This window comes from Aspergillus versicolor, assembly GCF_001890125.1.
Source record: "Aspergillus versicolor CBS 583.65 unplaced genomic scaffold ASPVEscaffold_16, whole genome shotgun sequence".
NCBI lineage: Eukaryota > Fungi > Ascomycota > Eurotiomycetes > Eurotiales > Aspergillaceae > Aspergillus > Aspergillus versicolor.
The window spans coordinates 545,005-570,448 of NW_024467539.1; the positions used below are offsets into that span (position 1 = coordinate 545,005).

At 50.4% G+C, this 25,444-nt stretch overlaps 10 protein-coding genes across 10 annotated transcripts; 8 read left to right on the plus strand and 2 right to left on the minus strand.

The window, feature by feature from the left end:
* Positions 1 to 332: 332 nt before the first annotated feature.
* On the plus strand, positions 333 to 1,224 carry ASPVEDRAFT_144629 (uncharacterized protein; the record flags this gene model as incomplete). Its single annotated transcript, XM_040808003.1, has 2 exons — positions 333 to 769; positions 837 to 1,224. The coding sequence occupies 2 exons, from the start codon at positions 333 to 335 to the stop codon at positions 1,222 to 1,224; spliced, it is 825 nt and encodes a 274-aa protein (XP_040674444.1).
* Positions 1,225 to 3,403: 2,179 nt separating this feature from the next.
* On the plus strand, positions 3,404 to 9,300 carry ASPVEDRAFT_144466 (putative Ran-binding protein (RanBP10); the record flags this gene model as incomplete). Its single annotated transcript, XM_040807987.1, has 9 exons — positions 3,404 to 4,182; positions 4,239 to 4,465; positions 4,522 to 4,652; positions 4,712 to 4,958; positions 5,014 to 5,520; positions 5,575 to 5,681; positions 5,888 to 5,898; positions 6,652 to 6,805; positions 7,231 to 9,300. The coding sequence occupies 9 exons, from the start codon at positions 3,404 to 3,406 to the stop codon at positions 9,298 to 9,300; spliced, it is 4,233 nt and encodes a 1,410-aa protein (XP_040674445.1).
* A 683-nt stretch (positions 9,301 to 9,983) lies between these two features.
* Positions 9,984 to 11,176, minus strand: ASPVEDRAFT_144495 (protein-lysine N-methyltransferase; the record flags this gene model as incomplete). The annotated part of the gene is made up of 3 exons (XM_040807991.1): positions 9,984 to 10,241; positions 10,296 to 10,865; positions 10,946 to 11,176. The coding sequence occupies 3 exons, from the start codon at positions 11,174 to 11,176 to the stop codon at positions 9,984 to 9,986; spliced, it is 1,059 nt and encodes a 352-aa protein (XP_040674446.1).
* A 238-nt stretch (positions 11,177 to 11,414) lies between these two features.
* ASPVEDRAFT_47842 (40S ribosomal protein eS24) lies at positions 11,415 to 12,454 on the plus strand. Its single transcript, XM_040813875.1, has 3 exons — positions 11,415 to 11,576; positions 11,771 to 12,018; positions 12,093 to 12,454. Exons 1-3 carry the CDS (start codon positions 11,500 to 11,502, stop codon positions 12,167 to 12,169), a joined length of 402 nt encoding a protein of 133 aa, XP_040674447.1. The 5' UTR covers positions 11,415 to 11,499; the 3' UTR covers positions 12,170 to 12,454.
* Positions 12,455 to 13,473: 1,019 nt separating this feature from the next.
* Positions 13,474 to 14,246, plus strand: ASPVEDRAFT_409660 (uncharacterized protein). The gene is made up of 3 exons (XM_040812242.1): positions 13,474 to 13,606; positions 13,654 to 13,748; positions 13,811 to 14,246. The coding sequence occupies exons 1-3, from the start codon at positions 13,588 to 13,590 to the stop codon at positions 14,075 to 14,077; spliced, it is 381 nt and encodes a 126-aa protein (XP_040674448.1). The 5' UTR covers positions 13,474 to 13,587; the 3' UTR covers positions 14,078 to 14,246.
* A 157-nt stretch (positions 14,247 to 14,403) lies between these two features.
* ASPVEDRAFT_410041 (uncharacterized protein) lies at positions 14,404 to 16,418 on the minus strand. Its single transcript, XM_040812253.1, has 4 exons — positions 16,054 to 16,418; positions 15,800 to 15,999; positions 15,631 to 15,735; positions 14,404 to 15,560 (listed from the first exon to the last, which is right to left on the minus strand). The coding sequence occupies exons 1-4, from the start codon at positions 16,127 to 16,129 to the stop codon at positions 14,415 to 14,417; spliced, it is 1,527 nt and encodes a 508-aa protein (XP_040674449.1). The 5' UTR covers positions 16,130 to 16,418; the 3' UTR covers positions 14,404 to 14,414.
* Positions 16,419 to 19,081: 2,663 nt separating this feature from the next.
* Positions 19,082 to 21,044, plus strand: ASPVEDRAFT_47848 (PPIL4 family peptidylprolyl isomerase). Its single transcript, XM_040813876.1, has 4 exons — positions 19,082 to 19,313; positions 19,427 to 20,127; positions 20,183 to 20,379; positions 20,449 to 21,044. The coding sequence occupies exons 1-4, from the start codon at positions 19,234 to 19,236 to the stop codon at positions 20,857 to 20,859; spliced, it is 1,389 nt and encodes a 462-aa protein (XP_040674450.1). The 5' UTR covers positions 19,082 to 19,233; the 3' UTR covers positions 20,860 to 21,044.
* A 306-nt stretch (positions 21,045 to 21,350) lies between these two features.
* Positions 21,351 to 23,642, plus strand: ASPVEDRAFT_47849 (UDP-N-acetylglucosamine diphosphorylase). The gene is made up of 3 exons (XM_040813877.1): positions 21,351 to 22,261; positions 22,325 to 23,059; positions 23,116 to 23,642. The coding sequence occupies exons 1-3, from the start codon at positions 21,548 to 21,550 to the stop codon at positions 23,185 to 23,187; spliced, it is 1,521 nt and encodes a 506-aa protein (XP_040674451.1). The 5' UTR covers positions 21,351 to 21,547; the 3' UTR covers positions 23,188 to 23,642.
* ASPVEDRAFT_409754 (uncharacterized protein) lies at positions 23,319 to 24,189 on the plus strand. Its single transcript, XM_040812244.1, has 2 exons — positions 23,319 to 23,819; positions 24,160 to 24,189. Exon 1 carries the CDS (start codon positions 23,449 to 23,451, stop codon positions 23,761 to 23,763), a length of 315 nt encoding a protein of 104 aa, XP_040674452.1. The 5' UTR covers positions 23,319 to 23,448; the 3' UTR covers positions 23,764 to 23,819; positions 24,160 to 24,189.
* gisB (putative zinc knuckle nucleic acid binding protein) lies at positions 24,177 to 25,214 on the plus strand (the record flags this gene model as incomplete). The annotated part of the gene is made up of 7 exons (XM_040805620.1): positions 24,177 to 24,231; positions 24,292 to 24,327; positions 24,397 to 24,408; positions 24,465 to 24,506; positions 24,567 to 24,682; positions 24,744 to 24,935; positions 24,993 to 25,214. The coding sequence occupies 7 exons, from the start codon at positions 24,177 to 24,179 to the stop codon at positions 25,212 to 25,214; spliced, it is 675 nt and encodes a 224-aa protein (XP_040674453.1).
* Between the last annotated feature and the right edge of the window lie 230 nt (positions 25,215 to 25,444).

A 25,444-nucleotide genomic window follows, 5' to 3' on the forward strand; every position in this document is an offset into this window, starting at 1 on the left:
CCTCACGTTTGCCTTGACAAGACTTTCCGAACTTTCGCCGCGTCCTGACTTCAACGTCGCCGCCACGTTTGACGCCCGAGGTGCCCCCAATCCCGGCTCAATCCAACCTAAACACCGCAGCCTGCGTCTTTAATTTATCATCATTTAAATCGGACACTGCCACCTCGCTGCCCTCAGACCCCAGCCAGCTTAACCTTCTTCTCCTTCCTCTCGAACCCACCGACCGCCCGACCGGAGTAATAAAGCGGAAGGAAGGGGAAAAAAAGAAATTACAAAACTCTACGGAAACGATCATCACGAGTCGTCTTTCGTCTACATTGTCGGCCGAAACCATGCCGGCTGCTACCTCCACATCGCGCGCCAACGGTCGCTCCAGCAGCGCTGGAACTCCCAAGCTGCTTGTTGTCCTCAAGCTGTCCTCCAATCTTCTGAAGAACTTCGCGCCTGTCCCTGACATGAAGGACAAGAAGAAGAGGAATAGCATGGCGGGTTCCAATAACAAGAAGAACGAGTCGGTTGCCGACTCTCCCCCCAAGAAGGAGGATGCTCCCTCCTCTCCCGCATCATCCGCCATAGAACCGCCGCCACCTGCGTCCTCGGTTGACAATGCCTCTGATGTTGCCTCGACGCCCGCGCCCGGAACCTCTGCGGATGCAACCCGGAAGAGCCTCCCTGGTCCGAAGCCAGGTGCTAAGAGAAGCCTCAATCCAGCGTCTGACAGTTCCCTTAAGCCGAGAGGAAAGCCCGGACCTAAGAAAAGACCTAGACTGTATGTTGCAATCGAACCCCACCCGCATTCTTCTACTCGGAATATCAAACTAACATTGCTGTCATAGTGAGGACGGAACCACAGAGAACGTGAAGCTGGGCACAACACAGCGACTAGGCCCCAAAGCAAACACAGGGGCAATCAACGCCGGCCTTCGCGCCCTCGACCGTACTGGAGCTCCATGCCGCAAATGGGAGCGCAAGCCCTTGCAGCTCAAGAGCTTCACCGGAGTGCAATGGCACCTTCCGTCATGGCGCACACCTCGATCACAGAAGCAGGAAGAAAACGGAGAAACGAAGGAATCTGTTCTCGAAACTGGCGACAGTGACAGCAGAGCCAATCAAAGTGCAAGCGCTGTCCCCAGCGAAAAGAGCAATTCTGGTGACGGCGATATCACGCCGGCTCCCCCCAGTATGGTCGAGGCATCCTCGCCCGCTATCGCCATGGCCGCGTAGGCCGATATCAACTACGTGCTTTATTGTTATCTTCTTTGTATATTATACTTTGACCTTACTATGTTTACTTTATTCCCTTTGTGGGCTCAGGAGCGCATTTTGCTATATTATCATTGGAGTTGGTTCGGTTATTGGATTGGTCGCGCGAGGTGTCTGTTTCAACCAACAGCAGGCTATTCAACACCCCCAGGCTGTCTGGGGTGTGAAGACCTGGAACACCTGGCATACTTCACTTTATTCCATTGGGCTTTTTTTTCCATGTTTTCATATTCTCTGCTATGTATCATCATGATTAGGGTTAGGATGTCTTTTCGAGCAGATGAGGCTGCCCTCAAAATAAATTTGCGATAATCGCACTGGCTTTTCGCTACAACCATGTTGGCTTGAACATTACCGCCTTCAACAATAATAAAGGTATCCATCTCTAATATCCGATTCCGGGCACATTGGTTGGGGCCGGTTGCCTATGACAGGGGTTTTTTTCCCAGTGTGATTGAAGATGCAACTGCGATCCGGTATTGCTGGGGGCCACAGATATTCAGTTATTCGGCGAATGACCCGGCAATCCAAGCAACGTGATTAAATCTATCTTTGGCATGCGTGACAAGGCTGTGCACGGTCATCCCTGCTAGGATGCTTCTCCCCCGGATTGATGGGTAAAATGGCATTTCCAATAAACCATTGTAATACCGACGTAGACATAGACGAATCGTTCTACATTCAGCGGTGTCCAAGCCCGCTTTGTATGATTTACTTAGGTTGACAATATCACCTTAGAAAACCGTCCGTGTCGGCGGATTCGCCAGTCCTGGATTTGTCCAGGGCTACTTGCAAACAGACATGATTTACGCAGCATGGTTCACTGACAGCCCATGTCCCTCTTGAACGGCGGCATTTTCAAGTCTCAACCGCCCTGGTAGACTGAATCTCTGAGCCATGACGCTGTCGCGTGGTTTATGAGAAAGGGATTACCCCTGGCACCACGCTGTTACTTTATCTTTGTTAATATGCTTCCCCGGGCTGACTGGCGATGAACTGGAGGGCTTCTCCCAGTACCCATCACATACGAAGCTGGAGACTATAGTCCAAATCTCCAAACATACAACACTGAGCCTGCCGGTCTTCCCTTCAGATTATGCATCCCAGGGCACCGAGGTGACGCTAAAGCTCCTATTACTGGCTCACCTGTGAATATCTTAAGATGTCTGTCAGATCACTGCAATTATGACGCCCAGAATGCTGGAGCATACTTTACATACCAAGTCATGTAATCCACCACAGCACTTCTTAGTCTTCGAGGCTTCGGAGCTCGTGATTTTTTTTTTTTTTTTTGTTTCCTTAGCTCGGTAGGTCTATTATACGATCAGGGGATGCTTTAAGATTGAGTTGTGATATGAGAAAAATAGGGTCCTATTACCAACTCAGCTCGTGTTTTTCGATAGTACGAATAACACAAGAATTAACAGCTGCAGCCAGGACCAGCCTGTAACATGAATAGAATGAGAACAATAATCTCTGGTCTCCTCGTTGTTTCCCCTCAGCCGGCTGTGCGGCCGTTAAGGCCTTTGACCTTCCCCCGCAGTTTGGTCATGCCATCAACAACCTTGTCCATTTGCCTTGCGCCTTTCTCCTTCATCTCCTTTTCGTCTCCTGGATTGTTTCGGAGCGCTCCGTCTTCTCCCTTTTGTCTGACGAGAAGTTTCTTCCTTTCCTTCAGCGACACGAATAGTGATGTCTGTTCTCGTCGGGAGCCAGTTCCAGATTTGCTTCCAGCTACTTTGGAGTTGAATAGACCTTTTGCATCGTCCTACACTGCTTCCAGCGAAACATCCCTATCGTCCCGCTCCATTCTGCCTTTACGGGTTGTCCCTGCATGGGGTGTAAGGTGATCGTGACCGTGACAGCCTGCCTTATTTTACTCCACCTCCCCACCCCCAATCACGGATAGCTTCTGGGAGCCAGAACAAGATACACTCGAGCACAAGGCGACCACGACAGAAAATAGGCGAAGAGAAAGAGAGAGAAAAAATTGACCACGAAACGAGTTTAATTTTATGAGTGTTTCTTGCGGGTTGACTGGGGTTTCTACGCCCAGTCCCAACCTTGATAGCAGCGCGCGTGAGAGGGCATCATACATCGTACCCGCCTTAGGCCTGGTCCTCCACTGAACGTCAACAGCATGACTGATACACCTTTTTCCCCTTCCGGTGGAGCTCCTCGAGCTCCTCTCACCACCACATATTCGGCACCGAGCATCTCCTCTTTTCCCCGTCGCTCTTCTTATGCCTCTGTCCTCTCAGGAACAGCCGGACTCTCGTCTTCACAAACTAGCACAACCTTGTCGCAGTTGAACTCCACCTCGTCTTATCCCCCACCGTCCTACCCCGAAACCCGCCCCCAGAGGCATTCGGCCGCCGTGGATGCAGAAATGCAGATGAACTCCTCCTGGAGGTTATCCCCAGGGGATTCGCTTCCTCCGTACTCCCGGAAATTTGCCAGCTTTCCGGCCTACGATCCCTTTTTCCAAAATGTCGGTCCCTTCTCCGAAACGCCTCCCTCCTTCACACCCTCCTACCTCCGCAACTCTCGATACATATCCCGCCTCGATGCCGCCCGTCGCGGAAAGCCGGCATCCCAACGAGACGCAGCTTCGACTTCTTCGGGCCAGGGCAGTTTGCCTCGGATTGCGCCTTCATACCGAGGAATGACGTATGATCTCATCGACAGGGAACCCATTAGCGAAGAGGATGACCAGCCGATGCCGCTTCCGTCCCGATGGAGCGATTTAGATAAATACCCTGGATTAGAACTTCCAAATGATGGCTTGGAGATCCGGTACACCGGACCTGTTCATAAACAGGAGCATGAAGCTGCCTCCGTCCGGGCCGATCACCCTATGCCTCCACAATGCGGAATTTATTACTACGAGATCACAATACATTCCAAACCGAAGGAGGGGTATGCTTGGAATATCCGAGCCTTTCGTCGTGTTGAATATTTGCTAATAGGATCAGGATGATTGGAATAGGGTTTTCGAATAACAAAGCGTCGGTCGAGCGGCTTCCCGGCTGGGAACACGAATCGTGGGCATACCATGGTGACGATGGCAAGTCATTCTTGGGCGAGAATCAAGGACAAGGGCGACAATATGGGCCAACATTTGGAGTCAACGACACCGTGGGATGTGGTGTGAACTTTTCCACCGGTTGTGCCTTCTTTACGAAAAATGGGGTCTTTCTAGGTATGTTGTTGCGAACTCACCGAGTTATAACTAACGACAATGTTAATTATATCTAGGTATCGCATTCCGGGAACTGCGAAACTTGAAAGTCTATCCGTCTGTAGGGGTAAAGAAAAACCCGCCAGTGCATATATCTGTCAATTTCGGTCAGCAGCCTTTTATGTATGATATTGATGGGATGGTCAAGGTAAGTTTCCCGGTTGACTCTATTGACGGCTTCTGAGTAGGTGGCTAATTAATCGACAGAAAGAAAAGGCTGCAATCCACTCAGAGATTAGCTTGACGAGCATCGCTAACATTCAACCATCGCTGGACGAGACTTCCTTCCTTCAGGAATTAGTTGCACAGTTTTTGGCCCACGACGGCTATGTAGAGACTGCCCGGGCGTTTGCAGAAGAGGTTGCTGCCGAATCTGCAGCCTTAGAGAATGGGCGTGAGACACAGCTCAAGAAGTACGAAGTAGAAGAGGACGTTGAAGCAATCAACCGGCAGAGTATGTACCGATCAATGCTTATCACTGTTTCATACATCCCGCTAACCTTTGGCAGAAATCCGAGCTGCCATTCTTGACGGTGACATCGATAAAGCTCTCAAATACACAAATGCCTACTATGCCAATGTTCTGCAACAGTACCCTCATATACATTTCAAATTACGATGCCGCAAATTCTTAGAGATGATGCGGCGCTCCACTGAACTATCGCCATCCGCAAAGAAGGGAAAGGCTACGAATGGGTTCTCCGAGAGTGCTGTATTCGACGGAGAGATGGAGCTTGATGATCAAGGGCAAGATCGTGATAACTGGGAGGTCGATGGCATGGACATGGAAGAAACAGAGACGGCCAAGTCCAATCAGCTCCTTACCGAGGCAGTGCAGTATGGGCAGCAGCTCCGAATGGATTATCTGAATGATGAGAGCGGGGGCGACAAGAAGATGCTGGATGACATTTTCTCCCTAGTGTGCTATTCAGACCCTAAGCGGTCGGTACATGGCCACTACCTGGACCCGTCCGGGCGTGTAACTGTTGCGGAAGAGTTAAACTCGGCCATCTTAGGTACTACTCACCCAATCCCTTCGCCTCTGTGAGATCCATAACTAACGTTTTTAGTGTCACTTGGAAAGTCATCAGCAGCAGCTCTAGAGCGGCTGTACCAACAAACGGAAGTATTGGTCAATGAGATAAGTGAAGAAGGAGGCGCTGGGGCGTTTATTAATGTACGCAATGATTTTCTGCAATGAGCTTCTGGGTTGAGTCTCTTGGCGGCGCGTCTCGGTGGAATCATGGTTCAAGTATGTTATGGCATTTGCAGACTGGCATCTGAAGACTGGTACCCGTGTTTATGATTATACTCCCTGACTACTTCACTCAATGTTCACTACCCCCTCACTTTTCTCGGGACTGGTTTCTCAATTGTTGTGAGCTTGGACGCCTGTCTCGGGTATATGTAGGCCCAACTGTAACCCATAGCCAGCAATATATCAAATCAATGGCTATACTTCAGCTTCTTTGTGGTGACTCTCGGATAGCTAGTAAAAGCATGACCAACCCCTGGACTGACCTGCCACTTGGCTGAGTTGCTGAGGCTTTCAAACTTGGTGATGTGATCAGAGGTGATCACCATCACATGGAGCCCTGTGGTATTGTATTGTTACATATTAATACAACCAGTTCTCACCAGAATGATGTGTAATAAAAGCATAATACACGGCATGACAGGCACCCATAGTAATTTGGGCTCGCCGCCTTTTCTGTTGTTCTATTTTTGCGGTCTGACTGATGATTTGGCTGTGCTGGTGAGGTCATTTATTTATCGCAGAGTAACCAAGCCAATCTATCTCTGTATAGTTATGGTCGGAGAAGGGGAACAGCCACAATACAACCTTGTCGGATTTGAATAACCTAATCGTCTCTTGTCGCCCGAGCTCCAAGTGCAGGGCTGTCTTCCCCTCTCTTTCTCCTCTCCCAACTCACTTCCTTCCAGCCACCCCTCTACGGTGTATTCCGATGACTTGGTAGATCTTGGTAGGCCTGTCTAGTGTCTACCTTACCAGTTCATCGCTCCACAAAGGGGGGTGCCACTGCCAACTCAGACCTACATTTTTGCTTGTGCAAGACCCAACTTTGCACCGACAGTCCACCCAGCAGGGACAGAGCTGCAGCTATGGAATCCACGCCGATTCCGAGCCATGCAGAGGGGCACATTCCTACCCACTCTTCAACCAGTCGGGCAGACCTCCACTGCTGCTGTGGCCGGGAGGAGTGCGCATTCCTCCGAAATAACCACGACGCCCTTGAAGGATTGGAAAAGGACCTCAAGACCGCCGCGCGGTTAGGTCAGGTACGTCAATGTTTCCTGCATGACTCTTTTCCTGCATGATTTCTTTTTTCGGATCTTCGGGTTGGTTGACCTGTTGGGCCGTCATCTTGCCGGATGGCTGGCTGGGTTGGGTTGATCTGGCTCGTTGGCTGAGCTGAATGGTATTTATCGTGGTGGATGTTTATCATTCTTCACATTCTTGGTCGTACATTGTACCTGTCATTTTTGTACCTCATCTGCATTTCTTGTTGACCCTTAAATTCCTCACTTGTGATTTTCATTATTTACTCCCTTTGATTTAGCGTGGACCAGGGTTGCTTCGCTATCATGGCCATGGATGCGAAATACCAATCCCCGATTTTATCACGTTGTCTAGTCTGTTGATACACTTCTTACCGTGCAAACCTGCAATGAGCTCGCCTTCGTCGCTAACCTTTGCTCTCCAGGCTTTACTTCATCGCCATGAATCTTACATGGCAGAGGCGGAAGAAGACCGCCGCAAGTTGCACAACAATATCGAAACGCTAGAGCGCGAAAAGCGCGAGGTTGAGGCTGAGAATTCTCGTATTGTCGAAGAGAACCGCAACCTACTCGACGAGCTGGAGGGCCTAAACAAGGCCGTTGCCGACTCGGACTCTTATGCCAAAACACTGGTCACAGCGCTTGAGAGTAGCGAGGCAGAACTGCGCTGTTTGACAGCGTCGGCTGCCCGCGCAGCTGACCTTGAGGCGCAGTTGGCTCGTATGGAGACCGAGCAGTCTAAGTTGCAAGAGAGCTTATCGGCGGTCCAGGAAGACGAGAAGTCGGCGGTGCACCGGTGGAAGAAGGCGGAGTGCACCCTTCGAGATTTGAACGACCAGGTTGATCGAATGGAAAAGGAAGCCAGTGAGGAGCGCGAGCGACATGCTGAGTTGGTGCAGCGCATGGAGAGACGACGCACAGTTGAGCGAGAGCTTGATGGCGCCGCTGGTCGACTGAAGGGAGCGGCGGCTGCTCAGAACATGAGTCGGACTGGTGGTACGAGCGTGGTCTCCCGCTTTGTGAAGGACATCCTTCAGGATAATGCGAATTTGCAGATGGGGATCGTGGAGCTGCGAGAGATGCTTGAGAGCTCCAATCAGGAAGTTCAGAACTTGCGGGATCAAATTGTGTCACACCAGCCTGTCGCAACGGCAGCAGAGGGTGACCGGCCGGTGACAACGTTAAGCCAGGAATTGGATTCTAACGAGTCACGTCGTGTGTCGCAAGAGTTTCACATCCACCACTACTATCATACCCCGCCGGCCGCGAAGAAAGACAAAAAGGAGAAAAGCACTCTTTTTCGTCGGCCCAAGAAGCGCCGTTCCTTGGGCAATCCGCCTCTGCAAGTTACCTCAAATTCACAGTCGTCCCGAAAAGCCAAGCATCGATCCCAACCTTCTACATCTTCTGCCTCAACGATTCTATCACAGACATCAGTTTCGATTCCTCCGCCTAGGTCGCACCGTTGGTCGTTGCAATCTTCTGTTCCTCCTGATTCCATGGCCAGCTCGCCTCAGTCGGCTTATCGATCGTCTATGTCTATCTTTGATCGCGTGGAGCGTGGATTTGATACGTCGCAGCCTACCAGCCCTGACAGTGCCATCTTCACTTCACCATTGAGAAATGGTCGCTTCAAGGGTGGCGGTGGGCCTTCAGACGCCTACCGCGCGTTGGACGGGCATGAAGGTGGGCCTATGAGTGATGATGAATTCAGCGAGTTCCAACTGCAGTCAGTGATCCCCGAGGAAGGAGAGGATTCAGGGTCAATATCTCGACCGCAAACACCTGTCGCGGATGATGATATCTTTTCGACATCCACGCCATATCGAAAGCTCCGAAGAGCCGCGTCACAGGAGAGCCTGTTTTCAGTCGCAGGCATGGACATTCATACCCCTAGCCATCGTCCGTCTCGCATGAGCGACTCCACGCCTGGTGCTCTACCGCTACGAGTACAACGCCGGATCATGTCATCCGACCTGTCCTCAACACCACCCACGACCTCAACAAGCACTATCACTGCAGGAAGGGAGCCCGCCAAACCATCACCTTCCCAGCAATCACCACAATCCCTCCTGGCTTCCGTAGCTGGGCCCCGTCAATCTCAATCCCCAGCCGAAAGCCCGTCCCCTTCATCGCTCGACGACTCCTCCATCACCCCAACCCGGATCCTCTCGCTTGGGAGTCGCGTCGGCGGCTGGGTCCGTGGCCGTTGGGGTACCGTTCCCGTGCCGTCACGTCGTAGCCTTAAGCCACTCACAGAGGAACCGTCACCAACCCAATCCTGCGCCTCCTCCACACATTCCTCTGAACATCAGCAAACCCCATCCGTTCAAGCTTCAACCGCTCCTCAGAAACGACCACACCTCCGGTTCCGCTATCCTGGAATTAACCAGAAGGGTCCAATCATGGGGTTCCGCCCTCCACCTCCCCCGCCTGTCTCGATTCATGCTGAGCAGCTGGATGAGGGTTTGCTTCGTGAGAGTTTAGCCGAATAGAGTGATTCATCCCGGTTCTCTTTCTCTCGCTATATATCTTCCCTTCTTCCTTTTTCTTTCTTTCTTTCTATCATATACTTGCATTGCGTTGCGTTGCGTTGGACCATATTGCATTACAGACTGGACTTTGGTGGACTGACTCGGATTTTTCCCTCTTTTTTCTTTTTTTCCTTTTTGAAAATTTCACTCATAGATTATGATACCCACGAGCCATGGATCCCTCCTTCTTATCTCAGGCTATATATTCAGAATTGTCTCCGAGGTCGGGCACTCGACTTGCCTTTCTTTGCTCATCATCCTGCATTTTGCTACATGTATCTACACATTCGGGCTCGTATACTTTGATTTACTAGGTCATAACACACGTTTAATTGAGATTAATAATTCATCTACAGCATTTACTCTGATCGTGGCACAAGATAACATTTCAACTGTCTTTCTTCATTCTTTCGGGTACTCATGCATAGCTAGGAGAATACCTAATAGTCTAAGGAGACTTACCTTCCCAATTCATGCCAACCGAGCTAACTCCCCGAAGAGGTCGTGTGGACTCGATATGTCCGAATCGGGATACTGGTCGAGTGGAAGAACCCAGTTTGCTCTTCGCTCGGTGGTGACTGGAATGGTATCTGATCTACGGCGAGGGAATTCCGTGCTACAGTATAGCAATTGGGATCAGATGTCTACAAGACAAGAGTGGGGGAAGAAAACTGAAGGCGGGTGGGCGGTAGGTACTTCTTCACCAACAGCCCCAGCCGCCGATTGACGAGTGAAATGGCAGATAAGGGAAGGGAGCACGACTTACCGCAGACATCTAAAAATGTGTTGAAGGTATCTTCGTTACGTACTGTTGCGGCGATGATGAACTCCTTTATGAAGTAGTTGTTGAATAGATCCTTGATGGTGGAGACCAGGAGGGGGACGATGTCGGTGTCGTATATCTAACCAGGTATGTTAGAGACTGCCTCGTTATCCTTTAGCAGAGGGAAATATACCAAGTCCGCTCCGATGGCGATATCAAACTCTGTCCGGGCGTTATCTTCACCTTCCTCAAAGGGAGGAGAGATCTGAAGTGGCGCCCCCCACTCCCAAATCCCTGCCTGGATTTTCTTGCTATCCAACCCATTTTTCCCAATACAATCATTAATCTGCTCAATAAGTGCAGGCTCTCGATCCGTAGCGGTAACACTTTCGGCACCTAGATGTTTTGCGCAAAGGAAGGAAAGAAATCCCGTGCCGGCACCAAGTTCGAGAACGCGCTTGTTCGCTATGAGAGATCCCCCAGAATTTGTAGTGGAGAGGAATGTGCCTAGGTGTAAGGCTGCTTCCCATGTGCGGAACCCTGTTGTTCCTGCAGAGAGAATGAGGGAGCGGTTTTCAGAGGTGACGATCGTTTTTGGATCGGAGCTTTCGCATCGTTCTGGGTGTGTTTCTGCGTCGGGTAATGAGGATGTCGTAGGGGTGCTGTACTTTATGTAGGTGAGTTTTTGCGCTTGCTCGAGGGCCGGGGGTTTTGGTTTTGAGAGTAGAGAGGTCCATTTTTCCATCAGATTGTCAAGGATTTCCTAACTATAATTAGCTTCGGTTTCCATTTGAAGCTATAGTGCTTTGTAGTGCTGCGGAAAATGCGTAGGCGTACTCATACATCCTCCTCAGGATCGGAGATAGAGTCTTCAATCCGTGCGATAATTGTCTTTAGGACGCGCGTCTGGTAAGGAGCTGGAGGGAGAGGCCATGCTGTGTCTTCGTTGAACATGCGCTCATAGATGGCGGATTGTATGGTGGGGGAAACGAGGGCGGGGCCATCGGGCAAAGAAAGGAAGGGGGGGTCGACTTGTTGGAAGTACTGCGCTGATAAAAGCGCGATCGTATCCATTTTCAAACGACGCGAGAACCTCCGAAGAGACCTGGAAAGTAGGATATAGCAATTTCACTGCTGATCGTATCTCCGACAAAGTCCTTTGGTAGGGCGAGACGGAGTACGGAACAGTCACGTGTGGCTCTAGCCGAAATTAGCTAGCCCGCCCTAGCCGAGCCCACAGCCGACTGCACAAGAAAACGAAATTGAACGAAGCGCATCTCGACGCCCGCCAGAATCGACAGTCGACAACGACAACGACATCCCAACCACCCGCCCCCTGACCTTGTCATTCTCGCTGCTGGTGGTTCAGTCTTGTCAAGCACACAACAACCACAACAATGGCCGACGCTCCCGTTACCCTGCGGACTCGCAAGTTCATCCGCAACCCTCTGCTTGCCCGCAAGCAGATGGTCGTGTAAGACCCCTTCTCCTGCACCGCTCTACACCTGAATTACACACTGGATGGGGGAAATTCTTTTCGAACGTGCCTGAGATGGATCCGAGAACGCACAGAAGAAAAATTTGATGAGGAAGAGATGGAATTGCGGATCTTTTGGACAAACACACGAAGCGATCGAATTGGAACTGGATACTGATGTGAAATGATAGGGACGTCCTGCACCCCAACCGCGCCAACGTCTCCAAGGACGAGCTCCGTGAGAAGCTTGCCGACCTGTACAAGTCCAACAAGGACCAGGTTTCCGTCTTCGGCTTCCGCACACAATACGGTGGTGGCAAGAGCACCGGCTTCGCTCTCATCTACGACTCCACTGAGGCCCTGAAGAAGTTCGAGCCTCGCTACCGCCTTATCCGTATCGGTGCTGGCGAGAAGATCGAGAAGCCCAGCCGACAGCAGCGTATGTCCATTTACCCATTTTGCGCACTTTGTGATACAAAATTCTGTGGTCGAGGAGGAGCTAACACCGTCCAGGCAAGCAACGGAAGAACCGCTCCAAGAAGTTCCGCGGTATCGCCAAGGTCAAGGGCCCAAAGAAGAGCAAGGACTAAGCGTGTGCTGCACACAAATGATTGTGTTGGTGCTCTGGGGTTGGGGGGGATATTGTGGCGAGAATCTGGCGTACTGATTCTGATGATTTTGGACTCGGCTTCGCACTCGGACTTGGACGCAGCAAGACTGATGTCCACGATGATAATAATGATGAACCCAACAACCCTGTGATTAGCAACAAGAGAGAACAACAAAAAAGCATGCTCGTCCAAGGTTTCTGCTGCGGTGTATCTTTATTTATTATCTCCCAATTTCCAACCATCCGTTCTCATCATGACCAAACGCGGATAGACAGGCTTCAGAGAATTAAGAAAAAAAAAATTTCACTGGATTCTGGTCTGATGAGATTCGTTTCGTTTACATAGTCGGCTGTCTCAATGCATTTCTTTTCACTCAACCTGCCTGAACGAAGCCATATCGAGATACCCCGAAGCATATTGGATCAGGTAAGTGAAGTACTCCGTAGCTGTGGTACTTTTTGCTAGTGCCATCCCACGAGAAAGAAAAAAATAAATAAAAAAATAAAAAAAGTAGAGCTATGCACAGTCGCAATAACAACAACCTCTGCTACACGTAACGAAAACAATCTCTCACCGTCTCCAACCCCAGTCGGACAACACATCCCACAAACGGACGCCAGCCATCGAAGTAGATAATTCAGAGTATCTGTCTCAACAGGGGTTATTGCAGGCTGCTACTGCAAGTGCTGAACCGATCGCTTGGAAGGATATCCCTGCCGCGCATTTGCACTCTGCCCTTCCGCCTTCCAGCTATATCGAGCCCTTGACATCCCTGTGCACGCACACACAGAGTCACACACTCTAGCGCAAGGCATCCTCTCCATTCATCCATCCTCCAACCTGCAGACATCCACTAACTAGCTACGAACATCCCCTTGAAACTTCTGCATGCCATCCCCGGCCAATGACAGCTTCCTGATCTGCTCGAGTCTCCTGCGGCAAGACGGATTGGATTCCCTCAACGCTTCCAACCTTCCTTCCCCCCGACGGGGCTGCGTGCGGCCCTTCCGGCGGAACGGGACGCGCCTGGAGAGGATGGTGGGTATGTAAAGGAAAATGTCTTCCTTCGGTCATTCTCCTTTCCTTTCTTTTTCCTGTCAGCTGGGAGTGGGAGTGGGAGTGGACTCTGGGAGATACAGAAAGTACGTACAGTTCCTCAGTTGGCTATATGTCAATCGACCAATGGGAAAAGGGATGATATGCTTTGCAGAGGCTGAGATCATCTTGGTTACGCAGGGCAGGCCTCCGCGGTGATTCAACTTTATGCTGCACGCCAGGTTGGATTCAGCTGTGTCTGCTGCAGTATGCCCTACCCTTCTTAGTATAATGCAGAAAGGCAACATGTCGAAGTCAACTGTTCAGCAGGTGGCCTAAGTCAGACAGGGGCCTAGATCTTGATGATGGGCACTAGGTATGGTGGGTGTAGTATCATACTGCGTGTAGCATGTCCTGACCCTTTCCAGGTTTCATTTTGGAGCAGGCGATCTCAGACCCTCCATATAACCAGGGTTTACCGGTCTGCTTTGGTGTACAGATTTCTAATAGGAGATCATCGCAGGTCTGTCTTTCTTTGTTCAAACCATGGTCGAAGAATAGTTGCACATGCTATTAGGGTATTAGACTAAAAACCACACAAAATGCAATTCAAACAAAACGGCAGTGTCTAAGTCCCCGAAGCCCGCTACAGGAGAATCGAGACAAAGAACAACCATGCAACCGGCGAAGACCGTAACCGGCGAGCATGCCACATCGCCGTCCATGGCGGCAATGACATCCATAGGCTGGATTCAAGTTTCAACCTCCGAATTAATAGAAGAAATAAGATCGTATGAAAGGAAGAAAAGCACTGCATATATCGGCGTCAGCGGATTTACGCAGTTCCATTAGGGAGAGTAGACAACTCCAGCACAACCTAGACCGGATTGTCCAATGTGCCAAAGTTCAGAGCGCGATAGAGATGAGAGGAAACAGGAGAAAAGGCGGCGAAAAGAGGGAGAAGAAAAAAGAAATAAATGAGGGCCAGAGAAAAAAAAAACGCATTATCCCGAAGCTGACAGGATTCAGTTTGGCTCTTTTTCCTTTTTCGGACTTTTTTGGCGCTTTCTCTAAAATCCGATTGTTTGTCGCTGTTGTGGTCTTTCCCAAATCATCATTATACAGACAATTGACGCATCTCCTCTCGCAGCGGTTTGCCAGATCTTAGATAGACAAGAATCTACCGCTATTATTGAGAACAAAGACCGGTGTACGAAGGGTGTCGGGTGATAACTTGTGGTTCGGGCTTCTCATCAAGCTGAGGGAGGCCGACTGAATGAGTCGGCCGCGTATAGGGAAGTCCGTTAATCAATGTGCTCTCAGAATTTGAGTCGCCATTCTCGGATCCGTTCCTGTAGGTTGGTCTGGAGTATCCATAGGTACTAGATCGGTAGTCTGCAATGGGCACCATTCGCCTGGTGTCGCGCGAGAAGGACCTGTATCGATCATCTCCATTTCCGCGGAACTCGTCGCTTGTTTCGGCAGGGTATGCTGTAGATTCTAAGCTCGAAAATGCTCCAGATGACGGTAGAACCGATGACGGTGCACTGTTTGACGCTAATGGTAAGAAACCAAACGTCACGTCCTGCCCACTAGAAGGGATCGGCTTTGGTCGATCCATTGTGGCGGTGTTGAAAGACACACTCGGTACTCGGTGGTCGCACCTTGCGATCCAGCGGCTACTAGGTTTATAATCGTGGGCAGGTGGTGGACCATCCATGTTTGCGGGAAGACCGTCGCTGTTCTCTGGGAACGGGCTTCCGTTGGTAGGGTTGGGAGGTGTCCGCTCCGTCTCCTGAGCTGGAGAGGTCAGTGGCCCTTGGGTATGCACCATGCTAAGGGCCTCGTTTGACTGTGATACTTGTCCAGAGATCACGTATGGATAAGCCGCAGTGGCCAGGGGGCTCCCGGCCTCACCCTCCGAAAACACGATTCCGGGAGGGCCTCGATTGCCCTGCAGAGCTGCAGCCCAGCTTTTCGAACCTAATCCCATTCCGCAGTACTCTGGCATGAATACTTGGGGTGAATTTGGTAACGTATAGGCGGGTGTTGATTGAGCGTGGTACGTGGTTGAGGGCTCGTCTTCGTAGTCTATTGTAGACTCAATGCCAAAAGCTTGTCGACCGTAGAGGTGCTGGGTATCCGGAGTAGCCTCGTATTCTGGGGCCCGTAAGAATTGGTGAATGCGATGCTCAGGAAAGCTTGTAGGTACATTTCCCATCTTCGACGAAGACGCGTATGTTCCCAGCCTCTGGGGTGCCGTCTCGTTTGCGGGATATGGCCATCCCGACGTGACAGGAGCTCGAACCTTGGTCTGGCACATCGCAGAGTTTACCTTCTCATCTGGTTAGTCTTCATCATTTAAAGAAGTATCTATCGGCCATAGATTAATAGAGCTAACTTGCCCTTAGGAACTGGCACATGCTTCCAGTGCTCTGGCAGTTAGAGCAACCTAAACCATCACCAGCGTCGCCACTGCACCGAATTTTCCGCTTCCGACATCTTACGCACTACAGTATTGTTGTTAGGCACATCGGGTATCTTGTATATCAGTGACGTGAGTTGGGAACTTACTGCAACTGGGATCCGTCGTCTCGTCGGGGCTCGACACTTCGCCTCGATCTCTTGAGCCGTACCGGCGCAGGCCAGGTTTCTGTCCACGATATCTGGGCGGCCGTCGCCTTGGATGGTATGCTGTATCGATAGAGCATCCCGCTTGGGGTGTGAACCGAAGCTCACCTCATCATCCGCAGGATAGAAAGGTTGGGCCATTGCTTCACCAATCAGTGGGTTGGAAAACATGCTGTCTCTCATTCTGGTTGACGCACATACGTAGTGAACAGGTAGGATCAGGTGAGTAGAAGTACTTCCAATGTTACTATGAGGCCAACGGTCAAGGATCATCCGCTTGTCTAACCCTTCTGTGACGCTCTGGGGCGTAAATGATTAAGGCGCCGACAACTATACACCTGGGCGCGGGGGAGGGAAGGCAAGTAGCTTATAACAGTGTGGTGTTAGAACAATGTTGCTCCCTCCACGCTGATTGTCGACGTTCTTTTTTCGATTTTACTGGATTTATTTTCTTGTCTTTTCCTTTTCTTTCTTTTTTCTTTTTTTTTGGGGGAGGGGGGGGGGGGTCTTTTGCTACCGTTCATGTCCTTGTCGCTGTCGCCGTTCTGCTTGGGAATCTCCTCATCTGGAATATTCCCACTGTCAAAAGCTAATTCCTCTATTGGTCGATGATTGAGGGCCAGTGGTCAGGGAGTGATCACCATGAGACACCTCTTTGTTTTCGTCTGTGCTGTGCTACTCACTGCAGGTCTCCGTTTTTGCGGAACTCTGGCCGGTTGGGCCAGTGGAAGCTCGTTGTGAATAGCCAAGACAAAGTAAGACCATCCCGGTGTTGGGAGACGTTTTGTACCACGAAAGACCCAGTAACGTTGCACATGCCTCATTTCAGTGTCATATCGTCACCCTGATGGGATGCCATCAAACCATCATCTCTCTTGGCATGGAAATTGGGGATTCGTCGTCATGGATCTGACCAATCGTCCGTCTGTCTCATCCATAAGCTTCTCTCCCTATTTCACTCTGATCTTGCTAAGCGCGATGAGTTCTCACTAGTGTCAACCGGAAACAAAGTTAGCGATGCGAGCACGATTACTGTAGCGCCGGCAGCCGCCGACAACGTTTGCATCAGTGTGTTTCAGCGCACTATGACTGTCATTTATTCCTCAGCAAGAGACTTGGGGAATCGGAACGAATGTTTGCATGTTCCCAGAGGAAGGATAGCTATTGAAAATCCCGTTGGGCCAAGACGTAGGTATCCTTCTCATCAAACAACTTCGAGGCGGAGCGGTCAAAGCCCGCGGTACTTTTGACATGTCCTGAGCATCAACGAGGTCGAATAGCATTTAGAACAGCATAGCTGGGACCCACACTTCCATTCAGATATTCGGGTTCAAGGTGCAGGAATCGTGCAAACGAACTACCACCCATCATCCAGATCGCACTAATGTCTCAGGACCTCGAGCTCCACGTTTGCATATGAGCATTGAAAGAGATTCCATTCGTTCGGCCGCGGCCTTGAGTTTCAGTGACACATGAATTTGAAATGGTGATCCAAGGCAGTTTAGAAATCTAGAAGTATGAGAAGGGGCTGTTCGCCCAGGTGCTTGGATGTGACGAGGCCGCATCGCGCATAAACCTGTCTCGAATCGATCTTACCAGTCGTGTCGGGATACAAATATCAGCAGCTGGAGGTAGCCAAGCAAAACGGTGTCCGGGATGGTTGAAACAAAAAACGAGTCCGGGGAAGGAAACCAATTACAGGGGAATAATCGAAGAAGCTTTTCAACTGACCTCCAACCCTCTAGGGAGTCTAGTGTGCTGTCAATCCAGTGAGATCCAGCACGTGGGGCAGAGGCCTGGCTGGCCTCGTAACATGCACAAGGCTCAGGGGGCGCTGGACTAAGTACCTATGTACTCTGTGCCGGACGTGCACTGGGGACGAAAGCCAGGTCTCCCATCTGAGAAGCTTGCACTACTCATGTACGTAGAATTGACGATTTGGGAAATCTGCATGTATTCATTTCGTAGCCTGGGACCTGGTAGTCCGCTATAGTGTTGGCGAAAAGTCGGCTTCTACCCCATGAACACACTGGGGGAAGAAGGGTGCGCCTCAGGTATTCCAAGTCGGAGCACATAAGAAATAGGGCCCCAGTTGGGAAATGCATTGCTTCGAGGTCGGAGCAAGAGGTATCAAGTTGTGGAGAAGCAGACAAAGGTGGCGTTTGCAAAAAAGTCCGTCCATACCTTACATCTGTGTCTCCGTATATCAGCCAACGACATCCACAATTTGCAATAAGACTAACCGCAAACTCAAAGCGGCCATTTAAGATGGCTGGCAGCGCATCGGAAGGGTTATGAACTGCCAGGGTTCTTACTTGATTTGAAAAGCGTATAATGGTTGGAGCAAACACCGAGAACTCTACCACGTGCATTTCCCATATTCAGTTCCGCAGAATCTCGAACTAAAAGAGTTGGACCCCCATGGTACAGTCCAGCTCGATCCGACTTGGTCGTCTTCGTGAGCAGCTGCGGGAGACCGCGAGCCGTTTTTTTCAACGTCTGTCGTGGAACTCAAGGTAGATGCGACCAAATGGGCCCAGAAATATTTGGACGTCGTTATTTTTGTGCCTAGACATGGTCCTCCTGCGCTGACAGGCTTGGAGACGGAATTCTCCATCGGTACGCCGTATAACCTTGCGGTTGGTTACAGTTGGACTGCGACTGCACGTAATGTAGCAGTGATCCAAGCTTCTTTCCCTTTCAAGGCATATTGTACCAAAAATAACAATCTAGGCTATGGCAAATAAGTATCGATTCCAACAATACGCCGCAAGTTTAATCACAACAGCGTAAGCACCTATCGACTACCGAGTATCAGACAGGGTCCGCCTCGTTTTTGTGCGAACTACGGCCCTCGTTCTCATGATTTGGGCCAGCAACAGGCTATCCAATAAGCCTGGCTTAAAAATAGGCCCTTGTCGTTAAAGAGGGTTTCCCGGAATAAGTTTTGCTGGGATGAGGACGCGGCGGTGGTACGAGACAGCCCCGGATGGAGTTGGAAGGGGACCAACGACGTCAAATTGGATATAAATCAAATAATGTCGTACCGGAAGAATCAGCCCGTAACGACGCACCCTATAGGGGCCTGCAAAAACTACATCCCCGGTAGGTTCGGTGTGCCTGGAGTTGTGGTTGACTTGCGGCGGGTGTTGGTGGATCGGCGAGTGGACGAGCCCAAAAGGCGGGAATGGCAACGGCTCCGCATTGGGACCTTTGCCAGCAATTCCTTGCTCCTTCGATTGAAGCTGTTGCAAATCTCTCTTTTCTCAAGCCGCGAGCCAGATTGGACCATTGACTTACATTCTTGCATATTGTTCGCTTTGTCACCTCTGTTTTAAGTTCAACGTCCATCTTCCCTGCAGCTGGCGACAGGGGCAATGAGCGTCCTCCTGGAAACGTCCTTGGGTGACATTGTCATCGACCTCTTGGTCGATGACTCGCCGAAAGCATGTGAGAAGTAAGTACCCCTGGGCCTTTGGGCGGAATTTGCACACTTTACGCGATTCTTGCCCCGTATCATGTCGAGTGGCTGAACGAGAAACTAAAGCTGTCTATCTCTTATGGCACTAGCTTCCTGAAGCTCTGCAAAATCAAGTACTACAATTTCTCGCCGTTCTTCAGCGTCCAGAAAAACTTTTCCTTCCAAACCGGCGACCCCGTTGGACCCGATTCTGCAGATAGCGATGGCGGATCATCGATATGGGGCGTGCTGGAGGGACCCTCGAAACAAACCGTTCCTCTCGGACTCCCAAAGAAATTGAAGCATGATGAAAGGGGCACTGTGAGCATGGCAGCCGTTCCTTCTCCACATGATCCCGACCTTCGCCTTATCACGAGTCAGTTCATCGTTACACTTGGTGACAATCTCGACTATCTGGATGGCAAGGCAGTGATTTTTGGCAAAGTGGTGGAGGGTTTCGATGTGCTTGAAAAAGTCAACGAAGCCTTTATAGACGACCGAGGGCGGCCACTCAAGGATATCCGTATCCGTCACACAGTTATACTCGATGATCCTTTCGACGACCCGCCAGGGTTGGTGGAACCGCCGGAGAGTCCCTTGCCGACAAAGGCGCAATTGGCGACTGTCAGGATTGCCGATGATGAAGATCTCGCTGATGATATGGATGAAGCGTCTATGGAAAACCTCCGACGGGAGCGTGAGGCGAGGGCGCAAGCCCTGACTTTGGAAATGGTTGGAGATCTCCCATTTGCCGAGGTCAAGCCTCCAGAGAATGTCTTGTTTGTCTGCAAGCTGAACCCGGTGACTCAAGGTATGGCGATTCCCGTTCTTAATTTTCTGGGAGTTATACTAACGGGCTGTACTAGATGAGGATCTCGAACTTATATTTAGTCGTTTTGGAAAGATTCTGTCCTGCGAAGTTATTAGAGATAAGCGGACAGGCGACAGTCTGCAATACGCTTTTATCGAATTTGAGAATCAAAAGGATTGTGAACAGGCCTATTTCAAGATGCAGGGGGTCTTGATCGATGATCATCGCATTCATGTGGACTTCTCCCAGAGTGTTAGTTCCTAATTCCGCTCCCCGTTCAAGCTATTGTTTCCCGTCTTTTCGTTGCTAATAAACGAATAGGTGTCTAAGTTGTCAGAGAGCTGGCGAAATGCAACTGTATCTAAGCGGAGCTCACAAAGAGGTGGTTTTGGTGGAGTAGCAGGCCTTGAGAAGAAACGCCAGTACAGAGCAACCGAAGGTGCTAGGGAACGCGCCGATTACAACATGGTATTCGACAAGAAAGAGAACAGGCAATCTGTGCCTCGCGAGCGGTCATACAGCCGAAGCCCCCAAAGAAGCAGCTACCGAGATAGAAGGGATAGTCGGAGTCCGCGGCGAGATTCTTATCGGAGCCACCGTCGCGATAGGTCATATAGTCGAAGTCCCCCTGCGCGAGACACTCGCCGCGACAGGAACAGGGGGGAGTACTACGAAAATGATAGACGCGGCTACCGTGATGATGATAGACATAGAGACCGCCGACGCCGGTAGGAGAGCTTCAAGATTGAGGTATGGAGCAGCCAGCATGTACTGTAATACTCCGCGGCATGATATGACAGGAACGAGCCTTGTAAAACAGAGAAATATACCCAGCTACGATTAAAGTATCTATGTAGACTATAGCCAGGATAACCATCGGGCCCCTCATCTGTTGATTTTCTTTCTCGATATTCGACAAGCAAGCTAATCCATTTGAATGGGCACCACCCAGCCAGCTGGAATTCTATTTGTAGCGGCGCTATTTGGAGTGGCGCAGAGGGATCTGTCGGTGAAACCAGCTGAGATGGGAGCTCTGGTCTTGCGCCCCGCCTCTAAGGAAAGCCCCGCGTAGATTGGTTGTTCCAAGCAAAACAAGTGTAAAAATGGGCCAAGTCGAACGAAGGTAAGACCAAAGCCTGGATAATGGGACTGTTCCAACTAAAAATAGGCGAATATGGCCAGGTTGGTTTGAGGTGAGAGCTCTAGCGGTCAATAATAAATACGTACGTAGTTCGGTTACCCGGACACCCTCTTGAGCCTTCACTCTGATGCTCATACCAATCAAGAACTCACCCCGCGCTTCCTCGTTAGAACTTGGTCATCCCTCCCCTCCCCTTTTTTTTTCCCTGCCCTCCTGCTTAACCTCTCTCCCCTCAATTTTGCTCCTCCTTCCTCCAATTACCTCAATCCCTGCTATATCATGGCTGCTGCTATTAAGAACCTTGTGGACAAGTTTCAGGGCCACTCCGAGCCCGCTCTCCGCGAACCTTCCGCTGAAGAGGTCCAAGAGCTAAAGCAGAAGTACGAGCAGAAGGGACAGTCACAAGTATTTGCATTCTACGATCAACTGAGCCAGACGGAGCAAACTCAGCTTTTCCACCAAGCGTCCAACTTTGACCCGACCCGCATCAATGAGCTCGCCGACAAGGCTCTCAACCCTCCTAAGACCGAGGCCACTGGCCCCGCCTCTCTCGAACCCCTCCCCGAAATCGCTACTGCCTCGATCCTAGATTCTGACCCGAAAGATATCCAGGGTTACTATGATGACGGACTCAAGCTTGTCGCAGAGAACCAAGTTGCCGTTGTTTTGCTCGCAGGTGGGCAGGGAACTCGGTTAGGAAGCTCACAGCCAAAGGGCTGCTTCGACATCGGGCTCCCTAGTCATAAATCTCTTTTCCAGATCCAAGCGGAGCGTATCAGTAAACTACAACTTCTCGCAAAGAAGTCTTCAGGCAAGGATGCCGTAATCCCTTGGTACGTGATGACGAGTGGGCCGACACGCAAGCCCACTGAGGACTTCTTCGGAGAGCACAACTACTTTGGCTTGGACAAGAGCAACGTCTTTATCTTTGAACAAGGTGTCTTGCCATGCATTTCGAATGAGGGTAAGATTATGCTAGAGAGCAAGTCCAAGGTACGTTGGGATGTCTTACTCCGTAACCGTACTCGGCCAGCATTTAACATTTACCATCTATAGATGGCCGTTGCTCCCGATGGCAATGGAGGAATCTACCAGGCTCTACTCACTGCTGGTGTGAGGGAAGATATGCGCAAGCGTGGAATCAAGCACATTCACGCCTACTGTGTCGACAACTGTCTAGTTAAGGTTGCTGACCCTGTTTTCATTGGGTTTGCTGCCTCCAAGAAGGTCGACATTGCCACAAAGGTGGTACGAAAGCGCAACGCTACCGAGTCGGTGGGCCTGATTCTTCAGAAGAATGGCAAGCCAGACGTGGTTGAATACTCCGAGATTGACAAAGAAACAGCAGAGGCCAAGGACCCCAAGAATCCCAGCCTGCTGAAATTCCGTGCTGCCAACATCGTTAACCACTACTATTCCTTTGAGTTCTTCGACTCCATCGAGAATTGGGTCCACAAGATGCCTCACCACATCGCCCGAAAGAAAATTCCTAGTGTTGACATTGAGAGTGGCGAGATCGTTAAGCCTGAGAAGCCGAACGGTATCAAGCTGGAGCAGTTCATCTTCGACATTTTCCCCATGATTGCGCTTGAGAAATTCGCCAGCATTGAAGTGCGCCGTGAGGATGAATTCTCGCCTCTCAAGAACGCACGAGGCACCGGAGAGGACGACGCAGACACTAGCAAGCGTGATATCATGAACCAAGGCCAGAAATGGATTGATAGTGCTGGTGGGGTTGTTGTCACTGAGGGTGATGCTGTTGGAGTTGAAGTGTCTCCTTTGATCAGCTACGTAAGCTTTTACAACCCCTACTCAATGGCTAGTACTCAACTAACGTTCATTTCTAGGGTGGTGAAGGACTTGAGTTCCTCAAGGGCCGCGAAATCAAAGCGCCTGCTGTTATCGAGAAGGAGGAGTAAATAATATACCTAAAATATGTTCCTTTTCTCTTCTATATTTTCGGCCGCCTCGGGACTTCGTTTGAACACAATTTGTATGGAATATCCCTAGAGTAGTCATATCCGGATGCATTATGAATTGATTCCATTCTTCAATGTCATAAAACGTTGTCCCTCCCTCTTCTGCGTCATACATTATTGAAAGTACTGTATACCCCAGTAGATTTATGCCTAAGGCAGGCACATGCCAGAATCTGGGGAGAGCACCGAGCACCTTACGCAATGCGGGAAAGCCCGGGAGCTAAAGTTTTCCCTCAGTCCGTTTTTCTTTTACCTGCCTCTTGGCTGTTGGTCACTTCTAACAATTTAAGAATTCCAGAATACCATCTACCGCCTTCGTGGGTTACAGGAATTCTTTTGGGTCCGCTTCTCTGTCTTGGAGGGCTTGGTGTGTGGTGGCTTTTTGCTGAATATAAGTGGGTGGTGCTGTCCGTTTTTGTGCGCCTTTGGAGCTCTCGTCTTTGTCAGCCCACTATTTTTTTTCGAGTCTCGAGAGTGGGCTGTTGGAGCGCTCCTCCTCCAAGGTTCTCAGGCTGACGATCAAACCAGCGCTATTGACAAGGAGATATCGAAGTTAGTTGGTCTCAGGAAGGGTGAGTGAGCTGCCCGTACCCCCCGTGACTTCGTCCTATTTATTGCGATCCTCCTGTACCATCATTTGCGCTCTGGTTGTGCGTGGGCCAATGCTTCACATCCATGATATTGAGCTATGCCATTTTACCCCTCCCATCCAAAGAACAACGCTTTTCTACCAAAGCCGCAATACTTATGCCATACATAATAAACGCCTACCGCATTTATCTCGCTGGTTTTCGTTTGCGCATCCTCCTTGACACCATCTATGCCATGTCGATCCGCATAGAAATGATCGCATCTCCAACCCTTGGGCTATTTCAGTATCGCTGACCGAAGATTTGTCTTACCATCTTCTAGCTCCTTATACAGACAATATGCTGCTCTCTCGACGTGCTTGCTACAAGTGTGGCAACATTGGCCACTATGCTGGTTAGTTGGGGGGAAAGAATACAAGTTCCGAGAAGCGGGATGTGCTAACGGCTGGTTAAGAGGTCTGCTCTTCCTCTGAGCGCCTTTGCTACAACTGTAAGTGATAGTGTTAGGCCTCCATGCTCAAATTTAGGCTTCAATTGGCTGACTCGTTGGGGTTGATAGGCAAGCAGCCTGGTAGGTCTCAGCCGTGGTGTACAACATTGCACGACCATGTATCTGATCATCTATAGGACACGAATCTAGCAGCTGCCCACGCCCTCGTACTACCGAAAGTAAGAGCTCCAGGCCTCATCAAGAGAAACGGCTAGGGTACTGATATTTTTTGCTTCCAGCCAAGCAATGCTACAACTGCCAGGGTCTCGGCCACGTTCAAGCGGATTGTCCCACGTTGCGCCTCAACGGCGCGAACGGTCGTTGCTACAACTGCAGCCAGCCTGGCCACCTTGCTGTAAATTTTAAAATTCCGCTCTTGGATCAATGGAACAAAACTAACTATATTCTTTCATTAGCGTAACTGCCCCGCCCCTGCTTCTGGTGCTCCCCGTGGCACAGGTGCGCCTCGTGGGGGGTTCAATGGTGGTTTCCGCGGTGGCTATGGTGGTTACCCTCGCGCTGCTACTTGCTACAAGTGCGGTGGGCCGAACCATTTCGCCCGTGACTGCCAGGCTCAGGCTATGAAGTGCTACGCCTGCGGGAAGCTTGTAAGTGCATCTTAAGGCTGCCTTCTATATGCTTCAACATACTGACGTACTTTTCAGGGTCACATCTCTCGCGATTGCACGGCCCCCAACGGTGGCCCGCTGAGCTCCGCTGGTAAGGTCTGCTACAAGTGCTCTCAGGCTGGCCACATCTCTCGGGATTGCCCCAACAATGAGGCCACCGCAGACTCTATTCCTGCTGCACCCGTGGCCGCCACCGGTGTTGAGACTAGTGCAGATGCTTCTGTTGCGGCGGCGGCGCCTACCACCGCTGTCGCGTAGAACAAAAAAGGGGCTATTTCGAGCTATTAGCACCGCTTTATAGCTATTCATTTCTTCTTCCCATTTCCTTTTTCTTTTTTGATCCCTACAAACCCTGACTGGGTTCAATTTCTTGTGATTCTTCGTTTGCATATATTTCGCCCCCATGTTTCATTTCTCGGCACGTCCTTTCCTTATTCCTCTCATGTATACGACGGACAAAAGTTTCACGAAGACTTAGGTTCCCTTAC

Coding starts and splice junctions, on each gene's coding strand:
- ASPVEDRAFT_47842 (XM_040813875.1), top strand. CDS start 11,500: ATGGCCGACGCTCCCGTTACCCTGCGGACTCGCAAGTTCATCCGCAAC. Junction 11,577..11,770: donor GCCCGCAAGCAGATGGTCGT/GTAAGACCCCTT, acceptor GTGAAATGATAG/GGACGTCCTGCACCCCAACC. Junction 12,019..12,092: donor GAAGCCCAGCCGACAGCAGC/GTATGTCCATTT, acceptor AACACCGTCCAG/GCAAGCAACGGAAGAACCGC.
- ASPVEDRAFT_47848 (XM_040813876.1), top strand. CDS start 19,234: ATGAGCGTCCTCCTGGAAACGTCCTTGGGTGACATTGTCATCGACCTC. Junction 19,314..19,426: donor TCGCCGAAAGCATGTGAGAA/GTAAGTACCCCT, acceptor TTATGGCACTAG/CTTCCTGAAGCTCTGCAAAA. Junction 20,380..20,448: donor ATGTGGACTTCTCCCAGAGT/GTTAGTTCCTAA, acceptor ATAAACGAATAG/GTGTCTAAGTTGTCAGAGAG.
- ASPVEDRAFT_409660 (XM_040812242.1), top strand. Junction 13,749..13,810: donor CTAATAGGAGATCATCGCAG/GTCTGTCTTTCT, acceptor TTAGGGTATTAG/ACTAAAAACCACACAAAATG.
- ASPVEDRAFT_409754 (XM_040812244.1), top strand. CDS start 23,449: ATGCGGGAAAGCCCGGGAGCTAAAGTTTTCCCTCAGTCCGTTTTTCTT.
- ASPVEDRAFT_47849 (XM_040813877.1), top strand. CDS start 21,548: ATGGCTGCTGCTATTAAGAACCTTGTGGACAAGTTTCAGGGCCACTCC. Junction 22,262..22,324: donor TGCTAGAGAGCAAGTCCAAG/GTACGTTGGGAT, acceptor TACCATCTATAG/ATGGCCGTTGCTCCCGATGG. Junction 23,060..23,115: donor TGTCTCCTTTGATCAGCTAC/GTAAGCTTTTAC, acceptor GTTCATTTCTAG/GGTGGTGAAGGACTTGAGTT.
- ASPVEDRAFT_410041 (XM_040812253.1), bottom strand. CDS start 16,129: ATGATCCTTGACCGTTGGCCTCATAGTAACATTGGAAGTACTTCTACT. Junction 15,736..15,799: donor GACGACGGATCCCAGTTGCA/GTAAGTTCCCAA, acceptor ACAATACTGTAG/TGCGTAAGATGTCGGAAGCG. Junction 15,561..15,630: donor GCATGTGCCAGTTCCTAAGG/GCAAGTTAGCTC, acceptor CCAGATGAGAAG/GTAAACTCTGCGATGTGCCA.